Source organism: Colius striatus, chromosome 3 (genome assembly GCF_028858725.1).
Source record: "Colius striatus isolate bColStr4 chromosome 3, bColStr4.1.hap1, whole genome shotgun sequence".
NCBI lineage: Eukaryota > Metazoa > Chordata > Aves > Coliiformes > Coliidae > Colius > Colius striatus.
Window position 1 is genome coordinate 35,547,025 of NC_084761.1, and position 23,804 is coordinate 35,570,828.

The 23,804-nt window shown below is 37.8% G+C and overlaps 1 protein-coding gene across 3 annotated transcripts in view; it reads right to left on the reverse strand.

The window, feature by feature from the left end:
- The window catches only part of NR3C2 (nuclear receptor subfamily 3 group C member 2), a 217,987-nt gene that overhangs the window by 77,520 nt on the left and 116,663 nt on the right, over positions 1–23,804 (reverse strand). For all 3 annotated transcript variants that reach the window (XM_061992259.1, XM_061992257.1, XM_061992258.1), the window contains exon 3: positions 17,728–17,867. In XM_061992259.1, coding sequence (XP_061848243.1) covers positions 17,728–17,867 — 140 coding nt within the window. The remainder of the gene's footprint in view (positions 1–17,727; positions 17,868–23,804) is intronic.

The following is a 23,804-nucleotide window of genomic DNA, read 5'->3' on the forward strand; positions in this document are numbered from 1 at the left end:
CCTTTTTGAAGACTGGAGTGACATTGGCCTTTCTGCAGTCCTCAGGCACCTCGCCTGTCCTCCATGATTGTTCAGAAATGATGGAAAGAGGCTTAGCAATCACATCAGCCAGCTTGATGTGACCACCTTCTCCCCACTCTTCCCTTCCTCCCAGGCTCAGAGTCCTGATCCCGGTGTTTTTACCTCCTTCCCCCATGAACAGCCAAGGGGGGTGGGGAATGGATGTTTCAGTCAGTCTATTCCTGATGGCTTCTGCCATTTGTCTCTCCTCAGAGCAGGTGGGCTTCCCACCAGTCTTCCCTGCACGGGCTGCTCCGACATGCATTTACCCCAAAAGCTGCAGCTTCTCTCTGTCTCTCATGTGGGTCTGCTCTGTGGCACGCAGGCTCTCCAGCACGGCCTGTGCCATGGCCGCCTCCTCACACAGTCTCTCGCCTGTCCAGGTGCACTCACATGGAGCTGCTGGTGGCTCTCAGTCCTGCCATTGCCCTGCATGGGTTGCAGGGGTACAGCCTGCATTCTCACCACAGCTTGCAGAGGGGTCTCTGGTCTGCTGCTCCTCCTTCCTTCCTCCTTCTCTGACTGTGGGGTTCATGTGGTCTCCTCCATCTTGTATCACTCTTACACCTCCTGCCAAGCACTTCAAATTCCCATCCCTAAATAATGATCACAGAGGTGTCAGATTGACCCAGCCGGGCTGGAGGTGGGTCTGAATCCAGGATCTGAGGGAGAGTCCAAAAACTCTTTACCGGGTCTTCAGTGCAACCTGCTCTCCCTGTTACCAAGCAAAACCAGCTCCTTGCTAAACCATGACAGCTTTTAATTTATGCTCTCTGTTGTAGGAAGTGGAAATGCAGCTTTAAGGACCTAACCACTGAGCAGTGCAGCTCCAGAGGAGCAAGCTCTAAGCTCCCTTTGCAGTTCAGCCTCCCAACACAGCTCTGGCTGGTGGGCAGAGGCAAGCAACATGAGAGCTGATGGGAGGCAGGTGAATACTGGATGTTCCTGCTCAGTGCACTGTCTGCCCAGCTTGCTTAGGTAGGGGGGTAACTTTTGCCCAGTTTGGCATGGGTGCCCACTGGCCAGCAAGGCCACCCACTGTGGCAGCTAGCATGATGTCCCATGCACAAAGGATTGTTTGGGCTGGGGAGCTGCAGTGCTGCATCCACATGTTACATTTTGGCTATACAGACTCCTAAAACAGATTTTGCTAAACGGAACACTGTTTTCCCACACATACAATTACATTGACTTTAATTAGGTAACTGGCTCAGTGGTTTTGATTGTTTCGATTGGATAAGCACGTCACATGGATTGATCTATAATTAAGATGAACTTTAAAGATAAGTGTTCATGTTTAAGTGGCAGAGCAGACATATTTGTTGCTGCCAGAGGACGAAAGAATAAAAGTACAAGTCAGAAGAGATCCTCTCTTTCCTCAGTCACTGATTGCTGACCTCTGTTTTTCATTACTATTAGGAAGTGGTCAGTTAACTCTCATCATTGAGCAATAAAGCATGACAGAGAGTGCTGATTAATGGGCTGCTCACAAATACTGTTGGGTATGAGGAGAAACCCATGGCAGACTTCTGGCAGGTTTAAATGGCCATTAATTATAGTTGTGTAAAATGAAATTAGCCAAGCACTGAGAAGCTACAGTTCTGCTGAGGGTCAAGGGTTCTCAGGAAACAAGAGGTACAGTATGCTTACATACCATTAAAAAAAAAAAAGAAAGAAGAAAATCCCCACCCCAGTCTGACACGATGATTAATGAAAATGAACATATAGGATAAATATGACCAAATATATTGCAGATATTAACTGCGAAAAAGTCTACATATTAAAAGAAAAAAAAAGGAAGGGGAAGCAACAGATTGACTTCAGCCATAACCAAGTTTGTGAGTACTCTACCAGAATGTTCTCACAATAGCTGTTGCACTGCTGGAGATGACCCTCCTTAGAGCCCTGTTTCCAAGATCCTTTTAGACTGCCTTCCTCTGGTCTCCTATGTCCCTTAGACTGAATTTTGGCAGCACCCGGATTATCACATATATTCCTCATGTTCTCAAATGAGTCTGCCATTTGTAAACCCTTCTATCAGACTCAAGAGAGCTGAGGAGGCACACAGAGGAAATGGTAAAAGCACAGGAGAAATATACAAGCTAAACATACGTTATGAGCACATAAAAGCTCATTTTTTCTGAAAAAGTATCCTTCTCTCACATTAAATTTATTCTCCCTTTCTTAGCCTTGGCAATTCCTACTTTAATTCATTACCTCTATATCCGGAATGGGAGAAAGATTTTTTTTTTAGCATTGACTGTTCTGTGTCTCCTTCTGGATGCCAAATACCCTTCTTCCCACTCTTTCTAAACCTTCGTTTCTGATTTCAGCTGAAATCCTAATTTGTCCCAAATTTGGATGAAAATAGTTTAATTCTAAGGATTTCCCTTGCTTCTTTAGTTGACAAGCAAAGCCTCCAAGAAATTCACATGCATACTGATTTTGGATAATCCACACAATCCAGCATAATCCACATAATGCACATGCATATGGATTTTGGATTACTCCCACCTGCATTATATGGCAATATCATAGATCTGTCTTTGCCTGGTGAATCTCAGTGGGCACCTTTGCTTGTAGAAGTACAGATAACATTTCCCACTTTTTTTCCTTGCTGGCTTATTGCTCTTGCACCGTGAGCTTGTTATTGAAGGCTTCAAGGACAGAAAGAATGGTGACAGTAACAAGGACTTTCATTTTTACTGAAACAGCAATAGAAAATACAGTAAGCATCAGAATGGTAATAGGGAAGGGCTGAAATGAAAGTCAGAAAGATGATTCTGTCCTTCAGTTCTCCATTTCTGGAACACTTTCTAACTCTATGGACAAAGGGATGTTCAAGCAGGCAAATTTACTCAAATATTGTTCAAAAAACCTCTGCTGTTCAACCCTGTTCTATCTTATCACAGAACTCTTTGAACATGTAATATTATGCATGTTTTGCTTCTGCTTTTATGTCTGTCACTTTTTCACAAGCTTTGTAAAAATGGTCTTCTTATTAAACACTAAGTAAAAGTGCTATTTCTATTTCTATATATGTCCTATTCCTCTTCCTATTTTTAAATGAATAATTGACATGTAATAATTGGTAGGTATTCTTTCTAAACTTTGTACAAGTGGAAGTGGATTCCTTCACAAAATAGAAGTAAAACAAGAATGCAGCTCACTGGGACCACTGTACTCAAATGATTGCACTATTTTCCAACACCATGACATAGCCACTGTATTAAAATATACTAATACCTACTGTACTTGACAGACTGCCTGCTGCCCTACATCCAGGACGGAGTACCTGCATGATGATAGTGCAGAAGTATAAGAAATACCACTTGTAATTCTCAGAGCTTTCGTAAAACACTTTAATATCTAGAATACAACTGCCTGTCTGTGTGCACCCTGCATACTAAGTCATCAACAACTGCCCTCAAACAAATGAATATACAACCTGATAGTTTCATTCACGAATATGGTGCTATCAGTGCAGGAATACTCTCTTCCTGTTATTACTAAAAAGACTGCAAGTAGAAGACTTGCAGTTTAAAATAGGTTAATGTCTTTTCATTCTCTTTTTTAAGTTTTATGAATAGATTAGTATGCCAGTGCACACAACATAAGAAGTACTTATTATTTTTTTCCAATAGTCCATCATTATCATTCTGTTGTATCAGAGAAAATTAGTACCTATCACTTACATAATTTCAAGCAGTATTGTTAAGACTGGAATTTGCATGCATGATATGGTGTATAGGCTAACACAAGTCCATTTAGTAAGTCCACGTGGTAAAATGGATGAATAAATACTTGAATGCTTAGCTCCAAATATATAATTAATCTTAGAAAAAAAAATTAGAGCACAAGTCTGTGAAAATACATATAATAATACTCATCTACAGCTAAATACCCTAGACAAAAAATGTCCTTTCAAAAATGGAATAATGTAGTTAGATTTCTAAAATGTTTATAGCAAACTTGCATAAATGCCCAAGTTTTGAAAGTACAGGACTATTGCACTTCTTCCCCACAGGCATTAGCTTTAAATTAAAAACGTTGTCCCAGCCTAATGCAGAACAGGCTTAGCCAAGTACCTGTGCAATGCATGCAAAAGGTTTGTAAACCTTCAAACTGCAGTTTAAATTATTCTTGCTAGAAAAAGTTACAGCTTGGTTGTTCAGGTCTGTTCCCACAGACAGTATCATACAGTCTCTCCCTAAGAAAGTAACAATACTTTTTTGAGTACCATCCATCACCCAGCTCTGTAATAAGCATCGCTGCTCTGACGTTGTGAGAACTGTTTGCCATATGTCTGCTTACAGTACACAAGTCGCATCAGTTATTTGTTACATGGTAAATACAAAACATCAAGTCCAGTCCTTTGCTGTATTAGAGTGCAGCATAAACCAATTTCCTGACAAAGTAAAATAAATAAGCAGGTACAAATGAGAAAACTGTGCTCTAGTTCTTACCTCTGGTAGCAGCCCACATGAATGCAAATAAGCCACAAACAGGAAAGGAGTGGAGAAAATCCAATTATTCTGGATACATTTTTTTTAATCAGAATCGAGAAGAAATAAAAGGAAGAAATAAAGATAAGACAAGACATAGAAATCTGATACAACTGCATTCAGGGAGGGTGTGGAGTCTCCTTCTCTGGAGGTCTTCAAAACCCGCCGTGATGCATTCCTGTGTGACCTGATCTAGGTGGATATGCTTCTGCAGAGGGGTTGGACTAGATGATCTTTAGAGGTCCTTCCAACCCCTATCATTCTATGATTCAATGATTAAGGCTGATAATAACGACACTTTCTGGAAAAAGTGTGAAACATTAAATTTCAAGAACTTAAATATTCTGCTTATCAGACTGGTCAGTAACACATAAAAGGGAATGACTTTTGTTGGCACTTTGCACAAACAGTACCAAAACTTTCTTTCAAACTCAACTTTCTTCTAAACCAGTGTCAGAACATTTTTCTGGACATCAGTGTGTTTTATGGACATCACTTTGTGCTTTAAAAGAATGCATGAGTCTTTCTATTGCAGAGGCTATTTCCATTTTGGTATTTTTCTCACCATGTGACTTGAAATTCAGCCTACGTTCTAAATCTCCAGAATAAATTTCTAAAACATAACGTTTCCACGTTTATCTTCTGAGGCATTTACTTAGCCCTTCTGAATTTCTTTGGATATCCTTTTCCAGGAGAGAGTCATTGAGTAGTTTCGATAAACATAAAAACCTACTGCCTCAAATAGCAATTCCATTGCAGCTTTTTGCTCTTATTAGTGGTCTGCTGGTTTGTCACTGAAGAAAATCCACAGACAGACTTTTAAAATAATTCTTATTTAACAGATTAGAGAAAAAAATCTGCTAGGAAGCATGGGAATCAATCTTGAGAAACAGAATATCCTTCAGACCTGACAGAGCTTTTAAGTCTGTCTTTCCCAATTGGAACCACACAAAAACTAGCAGCAAGAGTGGGTAGGAGTTCTTTATTAGGTCCAGGTAGAATCCTCTGCCCCTCTAGCAGTTAACGAGGTTCTGTGAGGGTAACCCTTGCCTGACTTCCTCCTGCACTCACTGCCTGTGTTACCTTCTTTTCATTTAAAAATCTACCGTTAAATTGCAAAATCCATCAACGTAAAGTGAAGTAATTTGACAGAGGAAAAGGAAAGAAAAAGTCAGGGACATTTCCTAGATGAGACTTATCTAAATCCTAGGCAGATTTTTGTGCTTTGAAAAGCCATAGTGGAGGAAAAGTCTGGAGCAAAGAAGACTTACTCTGGGAAAAGATGGATCAGCCTAGGGAGCATAAAACAAATGGGACATCATGAGCTGTATTCTTGAGTGCTGAGTTACCTGACTCATGACACTAAGAGGCCAGCCTTGATGATCTTTGAAAAGTCATGGCAATCAAGGGAGTCTGACAAAGATTACAAGCATGCAGGTCTCACTTCCGACTTCATGAAGAGCAAGATTTTTTTTTTTTTTTTTTTTAATTTTTATTTTATTTTTATGGAGAGGATGGTCAAATAGGTTCTCCTGAGGGACTATGGTGTCTCTGTCCTCCAAGATACCTAAGACCCACCTGGATACGATGCTGAGCAACCAGCTCTGAGCAGCAGGTTTCGACTAGATAATCTCCAGAGATCTCTTCCAACCTCAGCATTTCTATGATTATATGATAATGCTCTCTTATCTGGACAAAGTTAATCCAAACAAAATGGTGCTCTTTTAATAAACTATGCACATTAGCACAGCCTTTGACAGTCCTAAAAGCACAAAGTGACTAAGGCATATCTTCCACATTAAAAAAAATGCTATACCTAGTATTAGATTAAATTTTACACAAGTCAGAATGAAACAAAAAAAACCCCAGAAAGTGTAGCTTCTAAAGAGAAAAATTATACTGCTAAACATCTGCAGCACATTCAGAAAAATTAATAAACATACCATTAATACTGTGTTTCAGTAACATGCAGAAAACTTACACAGTATAAAGATTCAAATCAAACTATTAAACATATTTTGAGGAGCCATGATATAAACGCCCTCTAATGTAAGTATCAGCATATATTAGAGAAGTTGGATTACAGTCTTCCCAAATTCACTTTAGCCAAATGGTTTAGGCACAGGTCCTAAGACCTTGAGGCACCTTGTCACTATTCAGCTGCAAGTAGCTTTCCTAGGAAGCACCATCATCATCAATGGTTCCCATACATGACCACCACCTAGAGAACTCACTCTGGTTGTTGTCATTAAACAGAAGAGAAATATCACACTTCTTAACTCTGCTCCTCACAACACATTAACAGAAGACTACCTCATGTCATACTTCTATGCCCTTGGTCCCGTCCTGCCAGGTCTCTAGCTTACCCCAGGGACAATGTTGACAGTGATTTAGGATGAATCAGGATCACAAAGACAAAAGGACTTTTGTCCTTGGAGTTCGCATTTGCATGCTTCTGAAAACAAAGTACAAAAATGATTATAGAGATTTAAAGAAGACAGAGGAAGCAGAAAGTCAATGCCTGAGGTGGTCGAATGATGCCATGGAGAACTGGACTGCATTCTCTTTGCCATGGACTTAATTTAAAATAATAGGTATGAAAAATCATTAATTATTCTCCTTGTTTCCTGAATATTGAACTTGAGATCCTGAGTCTGGTTTGCAGTGGTTTAAGCAATCATAGCTGCAAGTACAATCAATGGGAATTGCACTTTAAACATATTAAGCGTTATAAAATGCAAGTACTTCTGCTCCTTGAAGTCCTAAATATTTTAAATCATGAACCCCAAATTATGAGTATGTCAGAGCTTAATTTATGTCTTAACTCCTTGACTGTAAAATAGGGGCAATTACTATTCATCTTGTATTGAAAAGGTAAATTAAACAATGTTTGTGATGTACTTAGATATTGTAGCGATGAGCACCACAGAAAAGCTCTGTAAGAAGTAATTATATATTCTGAGCAAGGGATGAAGAGTAGTCAGCAGTGAAGGCACGGGACTGTACATTGAGCAATGAGAAGAATATAAGATATTGAATAGCTGCTCATTAATTGAACGTTTTCCAATCTGTTCAATGAACAAGGCACTGATCTAATGGAAAACATCATATGTGATTGTAATTAAGGCTGAATTAGAAACCATTACATGTGGTGCAGATGAACAGAGACCATGCAGGCCCCTAGCATTTATTATTCACTCCTCAATGTATTTTTTAAAACAGTAAACAAAAAAAACAACCCAAGAAGCTCAAAACGCCTGAAACCCACCATTGCACCTAATACAAGAATCCACATAGAGGAGCAGAAAGGGGTGGGAGAAGGAGGGATCTGCCATGCTGCTCATGAACCAGAGCAGGACATAGCAACTTTTATTGTGCAGGAACCACAACGTGCACGAATCCCAAGCACATGGTCTCATCTGCTGCATGCAGGCCTAAACAGAGTTTAGGCTTCAGCTCCACCTACATCACACAACCACAGGTGACGTACAGACTATGGGGAAAACTCACATTGTGGTCATTTCAACAGCTTCCCAAACTGCTGCATCAAACTCTGCACCATGTATGAAGCTTCCCATTACAGTGTCAGCAGCTCCTGGCAACCCTTCACCTGACACCTCAGGAGACTGAACAGAAGCCTGTCTGTTTCTCCTTGCTTAGTGTGGGCAAGGTGTGTAGAAAAAACCCATATCACTATGACTCTAAACCCCACATCATTGTCACTCTTGAAATAGGTGGGAACGGACCGACTGACCCACCTTCCCTTTCCTAGGACTCTGGATTTGTCAACTCGTTGGAGAGATGGCATCAAATCATTTCATAGGTTAAAATTGGGTAATAATTCTGTGTTACAAAATTTCCTCTCTTTAAACAATAAAGGGTTGTGGACAACCAAAGTTGACCACGGGCCATTACCACAAACCAAACTGAAATCCTGACTACTTTTAAGGCAATGGGAGATTTGCCATTACCTTTTCCCACTCTATTTTTATCTGAGATGCTAGCAGATGCCTTGTTCCCTCTGTCTATAACAGATCTGTATGTACATTTATTCTTTTCTCCTTTTTTTTCCACCCTCTTATTTTAAAAAAGGGATTAGAAGTTACAAAAAGATGTTTTGTTTGTGGCTTTATGTATTCATATATTTATTTTGAAGTTTTATCTATTTAGAATTTCTTTCAGCCACAACACTGCAAAATTCCTTATCTCTAACATTGTTTTGCTCAAAGGCACCTTGCAGGATTACCCCCTTTTGGCTGTTAACTACTTGAATGGAGACTGGAAGAGCCTTTTCAGGCTCTAAAGACTTTCTGAAACTTTTAGAGTTGTAGTAGAAGTGCTATTTGCTACTAAAAGTGAAAATTCTAACATTACTTCGATAGGCTGTCAAGGCAGGTAGATAACAGCATATTATAAAGTGGTATCTCTTATGAAGCAGTACAACAGCTGTAAGGAGCTAAAGTATCTAAGAATGTTTTATGATGTTTGGTATGATTTATGCAGTCTGACATAGAAGACTGTGTACATGTATTTCTGTCCACCTCCAAACTTCAATTTGAATGTTCATTCATGCTTTAGTCAACCATGTACAGTTGTATTATACTAGGTATTACTAGAAAACTCCAGCAGCATGGTGCCCACGAAGCCAGATCAATTTATATACTTCAATGACTGAGGACTTCCTAGTAGCCAGGCTCTCACTTGAGGGGGTTACCAGTGAATGTAAACAAGCGTGAGGTCACCTGGTGGGTTGTGGGGTTAATGCAGAGGCTTTGCTGGGTAGGTTGGAGTTTTCAAAAGGACTTCACTCTCCTGAACATTTTTCCGAACTCAAAACAAGAAAACTCTGCAAGAGTCAGATATTCATCTGCTAGTACAAATACAAAGCAATTCTGTCTTACACAAGATCTGAGCACTTTACAGAAATTTTTAAAAACTAGAGTCTTGTTTCCCTGTGAAGACCTGGCTGCCATACTGCCCATCATTACAGCAGCATCCAACATCATTACAAGTGGAGTATCCTACAGATGTGTTAGTTGATTCATCTTCTCTTTCACTACTAGTTCCTTCATTTTTGGAGTCAGATGAACTCTCCAGCCTTACTAGGACACAATGTTAACCAAAGAGACCTCTTTGGCTTACCCTTTCCAATCATAGATTATCAAATCATATTATATGTCAGTTACTTCTCTTACACTTATCTCAAAGTAGGTACTTCAATCCTTCTGAAATTTCAGGAAAGTGCCCCTAAAAAGTCCCTCTTTTTGGTGGTTTGCAGCCTCCTCAAAATATCAAGCTATTTAATATTTTTTTTTACCCATTTGCTCTTATTTCAGTACAATTCTTAGTTCAAAATAAATTCTCCCCCATCTCAGTTGTCTATTCCTCAACTGTGAAATATTTATAGACAGTAATCATGCCCCAACTCAGACTCTTTTTGGATAAGCTAAAAAATGCTAAAAGCATTTAGTTACCTAAGATAAATTTTTATTCCCTAGATAATTTGAGAAACAATCCTAATGTGTTTACTTGACTCTGAATCAAACTGTCTTTAACTGTCTTTCTTCCTTTAAAGATAAGGAAGTTGGAGTATTCAAGAATAACACTAAACTAATAGCTGGGACATTTAACTTTTTTTTAGCAAATTATTTTTGGCTACCTTAAATCAGCATGCATTCACAGGGCCATCCCACTGCTATTAAGACTCTGATCTACTGCAAAATTATTTTGTGATGTGTTAAAAAAACCTAAAAAAAAAAAAAAATTACTGCCACTCAGTTCCCTGTCCCATCAAAAGAGTGCTAAAATTTTGCCTCTCATTTATAAAGACATAGAAGTTAAGCGTGTGAAAGCCTGTGTGAGGCTTGAATTTGTGGCAATGGAAGGCCATTACCCAAGATAAATATAAATCAACCTTACTATCGCATATAACTTCTGTTTACTCCATATTGTGTTTGTGCAAGCTGACTGTCACCTACTGAATTTATTATTTTATAGATGTAAGCAGTCTAGAAATCAGTACTCATAAAACAAAGAACACAGACAAACAAAAGAGTGCAGAAGAATAGTTCCATGCAGACTTCCTTGCATCATGCAAGCGTTTTTCAAGGCTAGACAGCAGCCCATATTTTAATTATAATCCCTGTACTCATCTCTCTACAGTAACACCCACTTACATGGTGAAAAACAGCTACAATTAAAAAAACCTACAAATACTGGGAAGTCTTGGGGGAGGGATCAAATTATTAATGCATTTGGAAAGGAATAAAGGCTGATTTGTAGCTTCTTTGATATAAAAGATTTTTTTTGAATCATCTTCCCAGTCATTAACCAACTTGCGGTCTTTGTGGCACTGCAGCTGCTAAACTCACTCATTCTTTGCTTGTTTTAAAACCAAGACACTGTAACACTTAGAGGGTTCCCAAACTAACTCCTCCTCTCTCAATTGCTCTATTAGCACTGCACTCCACATTTAGCATGCATCCAGCATTTATTCTTGAGTATCAGTCAGAGGTTCTCATGCAGGCTACAAATTCCAAGAGCCCATAAGGAAAGCCTTTCCTGCCATTCTTTCTCTCTCTATCTTTAAAATATTGAGCTGTAACACATGCTCCATCATTTAATAGCTCCTTCTAGCTCCTTCCTCATAGCAGCCTCCTGACCTCCGAGATCTTAGTAAGTAAAGCCAACCAGGAGCAGGAATGAAAGCTTCATTTCACTACGTAATACTGCCTGGCAGACCACAACTCAAGAAAAATACTTTTTATATCTACAAAACCCTGGAAGGCTGGTGGCAGCTTCAAACCTATGATGACTTAATTATTTAAATTTTATTTTACACCTATTAACCATAGCATGTCGTGTTAACAGTAGCAGCTGCTACATAAATTTGACCAGCTCACTTGCCCTCAGCAGATCACCCATCTGCTTGCTCTTCACCTAATATTTCTGTTTGATAGGTTGTAAAACAGATTCTTGCAACAGGTCAGGAATAGAGTCAACTTAAAATCCAATACAGAAGTTTCCAAGAAAACATATGGACATCTACACCAAGTGATGTTGAATTTAGAGAGGTCACTGACATTAGGAAAGTGGATGAAAGAAATTTGCAGCTTGTGATGGAAAAACGCTGACTCCATTACAGTGAATGGAGAGTGAAGAACTGTATGTATAATTAACTCTAGTAATACAGACCTACAAAATTCATAGGTGCACACATTGCAAAACCAGGTGGAAAATGCCATTATCCAATGTATTCATTTCAGCTTCTACAACATAAAAAGTATTGCTTCTTTAAATGATCAATAAGGTAAACTTTCCTGTTCACCAGTAGTATTTTATAAAGATATAAGTTATGCTACTCAAGCACATCATTCAAGAGCTATGTATTCCAGCATTTAAATTCTCATGTCTTGATATTTTTTTTACATTGATTCAAATGAAAAAAAATAGAAGGCATACACAGAGGCTTCAGTTTCTCTGAATTTTCTTCTGGGTGGTGTAGAGCCTAGGGAAGTTCTGTCTCTTACAGTGCATGGGAAAACCTAGAAAGATTATCCATTTCTGAAAAACAAGTTATGCACAACAGACCACTTTCCAACTTGTGTGGCCTTCTGGAAGCAGAGACTACAAAGTACTTCCAAACCATCCCCCCCCCCCCATCAAAAAAAGAAAAAAAATACTTGCAGAGTGCCTTTGCTTTCCAAAGAACTGAATTTATCTGCAATTGAATTTTCAGGCTAGTAATAGCTTGCAACCCTTTACGTAAAGATGAGAAAGACATTGGATCCCCTTGGTTATGGCAAAAAGTTCCCACAGCCGTGTCGAGTCCCTGCACATTGCCACGCAAGAAATTTCATCCCTTCCACTACTGTAGCAAAGTCTTGGATAACCTGCTGTTCAAATATGAAAGTGGAGCCAAGATTTCTTTGCCACTAGGCTGCTTGTGGAGGTGTACAGCACATACATTATATCCAGGAGGTCAGTTAAATAAAATGGCATCAGATTAGACTTTGAAAAATTTCCTTCAGCCAAATTTTCCCCCTAAACAGGCAAATAACAAATGTTCAGGTGAAAAAGATATGCAACCATAGAAACTTCAGTTGTGTCTGTGTTTCTACTCAGAGGTGAAGAGAGAGTTATGCTTTTAACTTAAAATAGCAAAACTAGCTTTAAGGTGAATCTCCTGGAGCAGAAATCAATAGCAATATCTGAAATTTATTGAATGTCACATCTTTGTATTTAAAAGGACATGCTTCCCTATATCATTCCCTAGATAACATAATTTGTTAATTCTTCCATTTTAAGTAGCCAAAAAATCTCCCAGCAAATATGCAAAATAACTGGCAGAAGATGGTCATTTTTGCTGTAGTTTTCAGCACCATTTGGAAATGAAAAAATGCATTCCTTTTTTCTTACCTCCAAGCCAAAGGAAGAATGAAAGATTAACTTTAGCAACTTAAAAAGAGATATAAATTTTGATTTAGGACAGATTACCTCATACTTGTCTGGAACTTGAACAAATGAAGACTAAAAATGCAAACCATACGCAAGAACAGCTGTGATTTCTGACTTCGAGCCTGTTACTCTCCTTTGAGAAAGCAGGTTTAGTTGAAAAAGAGAAGACAAGGCTGGCCCTCAGAGTAGAGTGTATTTGCAGCATATGACTCAATTAATGACCATAAATTAAAGTACAAATAACTTTATTCTTAGCCATATCTGTAATTTAGAAAAAAAAAAATCATACAATACAGTTATCTTAGGTAAAATGTATCACAAATATTTTAACTTTTACAGTGACACCATTTATCAACACTTTTAAGGCTAAAGTATTTTAGTGTTTGCAAGGCAGATCACATTTATATTAATGACACAATCACATTTCTTTATACCAGACTTCTGTTCATCAAGTCAGTCAGCAAGAAGTCCCAAATTTTGCACTTCAATAATTTACATCCTTGTAATGAATTCCATCTAAAATTACTTTTGAAATTTCACCAATAAACCCATTTCAATACTTTTTTGGTCTACAGCTCTCCTCATAAATTCATTAGATATTTCTTGCAAGCCCCCAAAATAAGATTCAGTGGGAATACAATTACCAGAATAATTGGAAATGCAAGCTTTAGTCTCTTCCTTTCTGTGTATTTTCCTGTTTCTAAATTTCAGTGCAGTTATTCTTTTCTGACATAATTCCCTCATTTTATAATATTTCAGAGGAACAGAAAGGAATAGGCATACAAAATTTGTTCAAGGAGGATTAGCAATTCTAGCCAAGACTGAGTGGTGTGCAGTGGTCCTTCACTCCAAATTCCCCTTCTCTCTATTTCCATTCTTTTTGACACAATTTCTCTTCCGATTTCAAAGAATAATAAACCAATTTGAGTTGGTAGAGACCTTTAAATGCTATCTTGTCCAAATCCTCACAATGAATAAGGATATCTTCAACTCGATCAATTGTTCTTTTCCTTCAACCTGAGTACCAGTTGCTCTCTCTCATGATTTCCACCCCACATCTTTTTTGTAGGACTATGAGTATGTAACTTTAAAAATTAAATTAAAATTTCATTTATTTGGCAGAAATTAATGACCAAAACTCTCTTCCCTTTCAAGGAGCAGAGTACCTCTGTTTAAAGAAGGCAAAATCAGAAAAGCTGGCAGAGGTTGCCCAGAGTGGTTTCTATCCTTTGATATACTCAAAACCCATCTGTACACGGTCCTGAGTAACTGCGTCTAAGTGGCCTTGCTCAAGAAGGTGGATTGGACCAGATGACCTCCAGAACTTAGTTTCAAACTCAACCATTGTGTGGTTCTGTGAAAATGGCATCAGCTATACATGGCATATTTAACAACAACTAGAAGACTAGGCCATTTTTGAAATAATGTAATTTCTCTTGCCACTTTCTACAAAAGAATGCTTTGTCAAGCAAGTAAGAAAACTCTCTGTGTGTGTGCATATGGAGGATGTAAAATATAACTATTTGTTACTTTTTTTAAAGTCTATACATGTTTTCAGGGAAATGGTGATTGAAACTTGAAGAATTCATTCTTTTTTTACTACAATCTTTTAGGGAGGTAACAATTTATTTTTACTCAAACAATTAGCCACTGTATTTATAAATTCCCCAGAAAGCTGCTTCTATGTTCACAGAAAGAGTCTTAATCTTTTCTCTGTAGTAAAGACAAGAATGCAAGTACTCAAATAAAGAATATAGCTTTAGCTCAGAAGCTGAGACAGATATGCCTAGGATCTACATTTAATGTGTTTATTCTGCTTTATTTTTTTATTTATACCACACACTCAACTACCATAGTTTAAAAAATATTCTCATGAACATATGACACAGAATAACTTTTACAAATACTTAATTTAAAATAGGAAACCTCAATATGGAGTGTTTATTGGTCATGTACTCAACTGAAAAAATTATAACAACTCAACAAAAAAAATTTATTGTTACAGAACTACCTACACAAGTTTTAATTTACATTGAGAGTTTCAGGATCTTTTGCTTGGTTCTTCTGTGGTTAATCCTCTACAGTATCCAAATATATATACACATACAAATAAATGTACATGTATGTTTGTATATTAAAATCCACAAAAGTGCAAGCCAAAGTTTCAGAGTTTGCATAATAACAATGCTATTGGTAGCATCAAGAGCTCACAGTTATGTGCATATCAAGAAGAAGTCTAGACAGTGTTCAAATACCACTGCCAGGAATATGCCTGTTAACAGTTCTAGAACATATATCTTAATTTAAAATGCCTATCTTCAATTTTTAAGGATAGCAGAGTTGTTTTATCTTTAATTTTTTGAGGGTTTTTTCTTTGCTTAACTCGTAAACTTTCATTAATTACTGATAACTTTTAACTACATTTAAAAAATGTATTTCTATGCCTGATTACAGAGTAATCCTTTCCTAACAATTTTGGCTTCCAAGGCTTACAAACATAGTTTTGCTATGTTGTTAGGTACTAAAAGGGAATCCTTGGTAACTTTCCATAAATCCCTGTCTATTTGGATAAGGATATCTATCAGATCACATCGGAAAGGTATCACAGAATCACAGAATGGTAGGGTTGGAAGGGATCTCTAGAAATCATCTAGTCCAACACCTTTGCAGAAGCAGGTTCACCTAGATCAGGTTGCATAGGAACATGTCCAGGTGGGGCTTAAAGACCTCCAAGGAAGGAGACTCCACAACCCCTTTGGGCAGCCTGTTCCACTGCTCTGTCATCCTCACAGTAAAATTGTTTTTTCTTACGTTTAAATGGAACTTTTTGTGTTCCAGCTTCATCTCATTACCCCTAAAAAAAGGGATGTCCCAGCCTCCTGATACCCACCATTTATATACTTATAAATATTAATGAGATCCCCTCTCAGTCTTCTCATCTCTAAACAGCCCCAGTTCCCGCAGCCTTTCCTAGTATGAAAGATGTTCCAGTCCCCTGATCATCTTGGCAGCCCTGCGCTGGACTCTCTCCAGCACTTCCCTGTCCCTCTTGAGCTGAGGAGCCCAGAACTGGACACAGGACTCCAGATGAGGCCTCAGCAGGGCAGAGTAGAGGGGGAGAAGAACCTCCCTTGACTTGCTGGCCACACTCTTCTTGATGTATCCCAGGATGCCATTGGCCTTCTTGGCCATGAGGGCATAGTGCTGGCTCATGATTAGTTTATTATCAATCAGGACTCCCAGGTCTCTCTCTGCAGAGCTGCTCTTCAGCAGGTCGACCCCCAGCCTGTCCTGGTGCATGGGGTTGTTCCTTCCCAGATGCAGGACTCTGCACTTGTCCCTGTTGAACCTCAAGAGGTTCCTCTCTGCCCAACTAGATGTAGATAAACATAGATATACAGTACCTTGAAATTACAGTGACTTAAGACTAGGAATGAAGCTTTCCTGGAAGGTAGGAGAGGAGTAAGGAAGGAAACAGAAGGTGCTGTCACTTCACACAGTATGTGTAGGTGTATGCAAAACCTCACCACTGTCATTAAAATAAAAAGCACTCTTATGATTCAGAGGCCAGTTTAGACATGGATATCTGATGTGGTGTGGAGGAAATCACTCAGTGAACATCTACTCATCAGCAAAGACTTCAAAAATCCTATACAGTATTTATGTCCTCTGCATGCTGTAAACTCTTATCCTTTATTGAGTACTAAAAAGTTAATTTTTATCACTCAAAGAAGTTATAAAATCTGTGAAGGTCAAAAATCTTTTTACTCTAATAATCCAAGTCATGGACAGGCAACACCTACTAGAAGTCCTGTAGATCTTTGAGTAATCCTAAATTCTTTATTGAAAAATAATAAAAATTAAAAATATATATAATACAAAATTGATACTGAATAATAAAGTGATATATACAATATTATTATTATTTTAAAATACTCTCGGTCAGGAAAGAGTAGCTTTACCAGAAGTAACACAATAGGGCGATAGACCTCCTTTAGCAGTGAGGTTGGACTAGATGCTCTCCGGAGGTCTCTTCTAACTCCTACCATTCTGTGATTCTATGTCAGCAAAACATTTCTGTGGTTATAAAGCCATCAAAATAAAGCCCTTGTGAAAGTCCTAGTCCTTAACTAAGAAAACAATCTCTAGGAAGAGCCCCATGATCAATGCCTGCTTCCTCAACAATCTACTACAGTTCTGTAAAACCACTTCTGTTCTGCTGAAAGACAAAGCAGATGCACTACTGAGTTGAAAGCCCTGGAGGTACCCGCAGGGAGATGAGAAATGTACTATCAACATAAGGCCACCAAAGCACGATGACACAACCATATTCATATGCCAGTACAGGAGAAGCAAGAGTATGTTTACATCAGTTATATCTGTGTTAATTAAAAATTACAAAAATTCACTTGGAAGGGTGGAAAAGCCTGATTCAGCAGCGGCTTAAAGTAAATCAACGCATCCTTTACAAGACGCACATTACAAAGCACCCAGACATATTCTACAGAAGTTACACCACATATAATTGGTGCTCATTTAACTTTTTTTTTTTTTAGATTAATGACACAATATGTAGAAAACACATTTGTGCACGAGTGTATGTGTGTGTATATATATATATATGTATATATTTCTATTTTTATAAAAACACAAACTTGCATGTATTTTGTCTTTTGTTTTTGCATGATGTTTTGTGTTTTCTTACCTTCTACTGCCCTCTTGAAGAAAACTTTACAGCTGCCACATGTAACCACCCCATAGTGACATCCAGATGCCTCATCGCCACACACCAAACAGACTTTGGAAGGTCTTGAAGATCCAGTTGATACACTTCTCAATGAAGAGCTGGAGTAAATAAAAAACAAACCAAAACAAACAAATCAAAAGAGTTATGAGTATTTCTAATAACACTGGCCATAACACAAAGTTCAATTAAGAATTTGTAACAGGTATATTGCTCCAGGCACCCAACAACTAGGAAACCACAACTCTTTCTGTCTGTGGCTGATGAATACAGGAATTGCTTTAATTAGTAAATGCAGTATTTTTATTGTTTGTTTTAAAACACCCATAATATATCAATGTTAATTTGAGAAGTTACCACAAGGGCAGTGGAATTTATTGGTAGCAGATGATTCAAACTGAAAATATACAACAAACAAACAAACCATTCTAGCAGCAATCTGATAGCTATAAATTTTCTGTTTGTCTCGAGACTTCACAACTAAGGAATATCTGCAATAAAACCATTAAAACCACTTTATGAAGAAACACAGCAAAGTGGTACACACTCTCCTGTCTGCACTCCTGTTTACCGCTACAGTGGTATTGAGCTTATGTCTAATATTTTTGTAACTTAACAGCTTCATTCTGAAATAATTTTGGAGCATTTCTACATTCTGCAAGTGTAGAAGACTCTTTCATATGACTGTAGGTGCCAGAAAAGCAGCACTGACAGTTCAGAAAACATCCTGAAGTCTTGCAGACTGATGCACCTTGCAAACCCAGGTTCAATCATCTACTGTCTTCTTAAAGGATGGGGCATTTCTGTTGGTGGCTTTGTTTTCAAACCATGACACTCTGAAGGTATCTTTAGCAAGTATTTTACACTGGTGATTCTAAAAGACAGCAAAAACAAGTTACGTTTCATGATGCAGTGATTCTCCTCTCTCCCTTCTTCTCCCCAGAACTGGAAATGCCAACCTAATGTAATTGGCACGCTCAGAGAAACGTGCAAGATATCAAAGGAGACGAAAGCTCTCCCATGCCTCCAGAGGGCTGGGGAGTCTTTTCTTGCACATAGCCTCTCTTCTCCAGGTAAACGTGACCTCTTGCATTTCTTCACATTATCTTTCTGAACACTGCCAAACAACTACAAAATCAACCCCTTACACTGGTGGTGAAATAACCTGATAGTTCAAACTACAGGTCACAGGTTATTTGTCGGTCAGTCATTGGGAAACAAAGTTCACAGTCTTAATTCAAACATAAGATAACCAGCTTGCTTAAGAAATTTCAAGTATGCACCCTTTGACTTTTTCCAATTTTCTGTCTTCCTTTAAAGAAGTTAACAAAGGCCAAGTGATTTACCCAGGGGCACAACATAAATGTCACTCCCAATCAAGGACCACAACTCTCCTGGCTTGCAGCATTACTGTAAGAGCAACCCTAAATGTCTTTTTAAATGACAGAGCTCAGGTGCTAATCAAAACATTCCAAATAGTATTTGTGCTGTTGTCTGCTCACTACTCTGTTAGATTTACTAGTTTTAGTCCTCATGGTATTTATACTTCCACTGCGTAACATCACACTACTTGGTAATTCCCAAGTGAATGAGCATTAGCTCATTGTTAGAGACACAAAGGAAAGCCTCACCACACCTAGGTTCAGGTAAGTTCTGTGTGGTTAAGTCACGGCCATACCTATGCATGCTGTATTAATCTATTGCTAAGGAAAGGTACCTTCTTCAGGATTTGCTAAGACTGTGCCAGTATTCAGCTCTGCTTCTGGATTTGTTTAGGCAATCAACAAAGCTTTGTCTCTCTAAGAGGCATGTTTCATACGGTATGAAAAACATTAAGCCCCACATTAAACAAAAGTCTACTTTCTAGAGAAAATGTCAATAACCTGAAAAACTAACTCCTTGAAAACTTTCTTTTTCTTTTTTTAGCTTTTTCATTGCAAATGGCAGTATTTTGTTTGGGAAGAGAAACATTTCAATTCTGACATACCAGCAAAATGTCTTGGGGCAACTCTAATTTTGATGCTGCATGTTCCCATTTCTTCAGAAGATTAGCAAAAATGTTCCTAGTCTTTCTACCCTGAAAAGGGTCAGTATGTATTTATTTTTTTAAGACCTAAAAAAGGTACTTCTGTTCAGAGCTTTTCCTGGGGAGTAATGGAGGTTTCCAGGGTATCACAGCAATGTATGTGGTTTTTAACTTATATATACACACACACAGAGTGTAATGTATTACATACATTACAAATGTATGTAATATTTTTAGTTGAAAATAAATAGGATTTGTAGAAAGTGGGAGAGCCTTTTTTAAGATACAAGCTTGATTTAGGTTTTAGATACAATTTGATTTACACAGAATTACTGGGTAAAAAAAGACAGTAAAGACAGACTGAAACATCAAGTGATCTACAACTATTATTAAATACAAATCTAAGACAATCTATAGCATATTCTACACAGTGTTCATCTAAAGGATGGGCTGGAACACAGCTGAAAGATGAAGCTTGAATATGAAGCATGTATTCAACTATTCAGTGACAGCATCACAGGTAAAAACAACAGTCTGGAATAAAATTCAATTAACTTCCATATATCCTTTTCATCAGTTTAAAAGTAGAATAGGTTACAACACAAATGAGGTATTTTCATTCTTCACAGTAGTATCAGAGAACAGAGCAATTCTCAAATATTCTCTTGCAAAGAAACATTGATATTATCTGTTGGTACATCTCCTCCAACTTGTGCCAGCTCTAGCTGTGGTTCTCTTCTAACAAACAATGTTTAGCTCTTTTAAAAATCTCTTGTGTTCTCTTTCACTTATACTACACCAAAGCACTTGCCAATTAAAAATGCTGTTATATTACCTCATCGAAAGGTAAAGTGGTGTTTCAACATACCTTCAAATGATAAAAAGTGTACTGAAATCCTATTGCTAAACCTCAGATTAAAGCATTCTCTCTATGGAAACTTTTCTTAACAAGGCATGCACGGATAGTGACTCCTTTTCCTCCCAAATTTCTCTTAACATTCAGGTTGTCATTTCTTTCTTAGCGATCTGATCATGGTGAACAAGATTTGTATCAAGATCTGACAGGTGAGTCAACTACCCCTCTGCCCTTAGTTCAAGGCCAGATATCCAATGTTTATCACATAGAAACACACTATATTTCTTCTTCACTTCTATTGAATCAATTATTTAATTAATCTGTACAGCTCTATATCCTATAATATGTATAAGGAGAAATGCTGCAGTAAAAAAAAAAAAAAAAAAACACATTGAAAGTACTTTTCATGCATGCATGAAATATTTCCTTCATTACTTTTCCACAGAAACACCTCATAAATTTCTATCAATAATCCTAATGTAAACTAGTTTGTGGGAAAAGTTACAGGCAGGCAACACTTCATAGGTAAAAATTAAGTGCTAAATTCAATTGATTATAACAGATATATACATGATTTTATTTTAATTTTTTTTAGAGCTCAGTTTGATTTTTTTGGTTCTCCACATGAGAACTTTAGTTACAATAATCCAGATTATTTAGGTAATATATCATTCTCTTGTTTGAAAAATGCAAGAGTTGGCCCAAATAAGAATGAATACCCTATAAAAAAGATCAGGAACTTAACAATTGAATCCTTGGACAGCAATCAGCCTACTGCTAAATATATATTTGAATGACACTCTATATCTAACAACATCTATCAGTCACAGAAGGACTGAGTCTTGAACAAGTAAAAATACTGTGTTAACACATTTGCCTAAATCCAAATTAGAGCCTAATAACTATTGCTCTGGTATTTAACTACTTTTTTAAACTTTCACACAGTGAACTATTATTGACCCAGAAAATTTCTTGTGGGCAGCAACCTAGTCTCAAAATAAGCTTCTAATTGAAAACACAAGAAACACAAAATATTGCCACAGAGCTGGCTACTTATCACTGCTTTCAGAAGCCAGTGGTTTTCCATAAGTCGATTAGGCGTTACTGTTTTTATGGCTCCCTCATTGTTTTCAATACAAAGCGAAAAAAAAGTAAACACCTCCATACACATACTCTGCAAGATTCAAATACAAGAGATCTAACATAGCATACATATTTTATCACAACACTTTCAGAGTCAAGGGCAGCACGGAGTAGTTTAACAATGCCAAATGTATCTTCTAAGTGATTTGTAAAGTGGTTGCTTAGATGGCTCCGCTAACATTTGTCACGTTGTAGGGTATGTGATTAGGAATAAGCCTGATTTATTATCCTCAACAGTGCAAATGCTGGCAGTTAAATGCTGACCTTGACTTGCCATTGCCATCAAGCTCATTTGTGTCTCTGTAAGTTGGCCTTAGTAATAGTTATATGGAGAATTAATTAGAAATAACAGATTTCGTAGAGAAGAGTCAATAAACCCACAGATAATCCAACATTTAAAAAGCTGATTATATAGGTTATTATGCTTTTCAAACCAGATGTCATACAAGAGCACAGTTTAAACAAATCATGCATCTCTGATCATAAAATGAAGCACTCTAAAGAAGCACAAGCCACAATATGAATCCTAAATGCATTTGTTTCAAGCATTTTTATTATTTTGAGATATAGATGAGTCCTTTTTAATTGCATGTCATTGACTTTTTTTCCATACAGAATTTTTTTTCTGGTAGTAAAATAAACAGTATGAATCTAGCTACACCTCAAGAAATAAAAGTTATGTGAAAACAAAGGTAAAAAGAAGATGAGATCAGCATCATACTTTCACCAAAAGAAAAAAAACTTTTAAGAGCAAGAAAAATTAGGAGATTCAAGACGCAGAGACTGTCAGTATCTTCCTTCTACCCTATAATCTTCTTCCTAAAGGAGTATAACCTCCAGTGAGAGTCATCTTTTACTGGAGATTGGCACATGAAATATGGTAGTTAACTCTGTATGCACATATACTGAAACTAATGTTCCCGTGGTCCAAAAGAACTGTGTACTTCAATGGCATTTCATAGCTACAATGTGGACAGTATGGCTGAGCCCGGAGACCTTTCACATCCAAGAAAGCTCAGATGGCCAGGAGGTGGCCAAGAGCTGACATACAGCACACCTAGATGTCTGGCCTTCACCAACCTCAATGCAGCAGGCCAGTTGATGTCAGCCAATGGACACCATAAAGTCCCACACTGAATGATAATACAACTCCTCACAACGTGGCACTACCATCAAGAGACTGAATACCAAGTTTATGCTACTGGAAATATAATCTTTCCTTCTCCAAAGAGTCTCCTAAATCCCTTCTGGTTTCCACAGCTAATCTTATAATCCTAAGTGCATCCTTTAACAGGTCACTTCTCTAGCAGCTCTCCTAGGATCCTCCTTTAACTCAGCGTTCACTCAGCCGTAAATAGCCCAACACATCTTCTCTTCATATTACCTCTGTTGGTTTTGTGTGTGTTCACATAGAAACAATATTTTCATTGTCTAAGGTAATTCTACTAGTTTTTTAGAAAGTGTAATGCTGATCAAAAATTGGCCAATATATTATCTGACCACTACACAATCATGTTGGTTGTGACATGTATCATGTTGCAGATTTTGCTCCATGCTGCTAGTTCTAATTGCCAATACTAAGGTTTAACCAGTATTGGTTTTGCCCTGTGTAGCCCAAACTTTAAAAAAAGTTCCCCTGCACCCTATCTCTCTCCTATAACTACTTGCATAGAACAGATTAGCAGACTGGAAAATGTCATTTCTTAAATGTCAGACTATATAAACCAATCTTCTTGTCAGTTGACCAAGAAAGCACAGAGAAGTGAAAAGGTGCAGAGATGAAACGATCAGGTTTTTAGAGGAGAAGGCAGTCACATGGGACTTCAGGAATACTGAGCTAAGGAAGGACTGCTGAAACCAAACCACCCCTAAGCATCAGCAGCAAACCTCTTGCAAGCAGATAGAGCAATATTTACCCTCTGACGTTTGGCAGAGAGGCATAACGATTGTGAAATAACCTTGCTGTTGATTTTGCTGTCTGAGCTTCTCAGGGCATTATCTTGGTCCTACAGA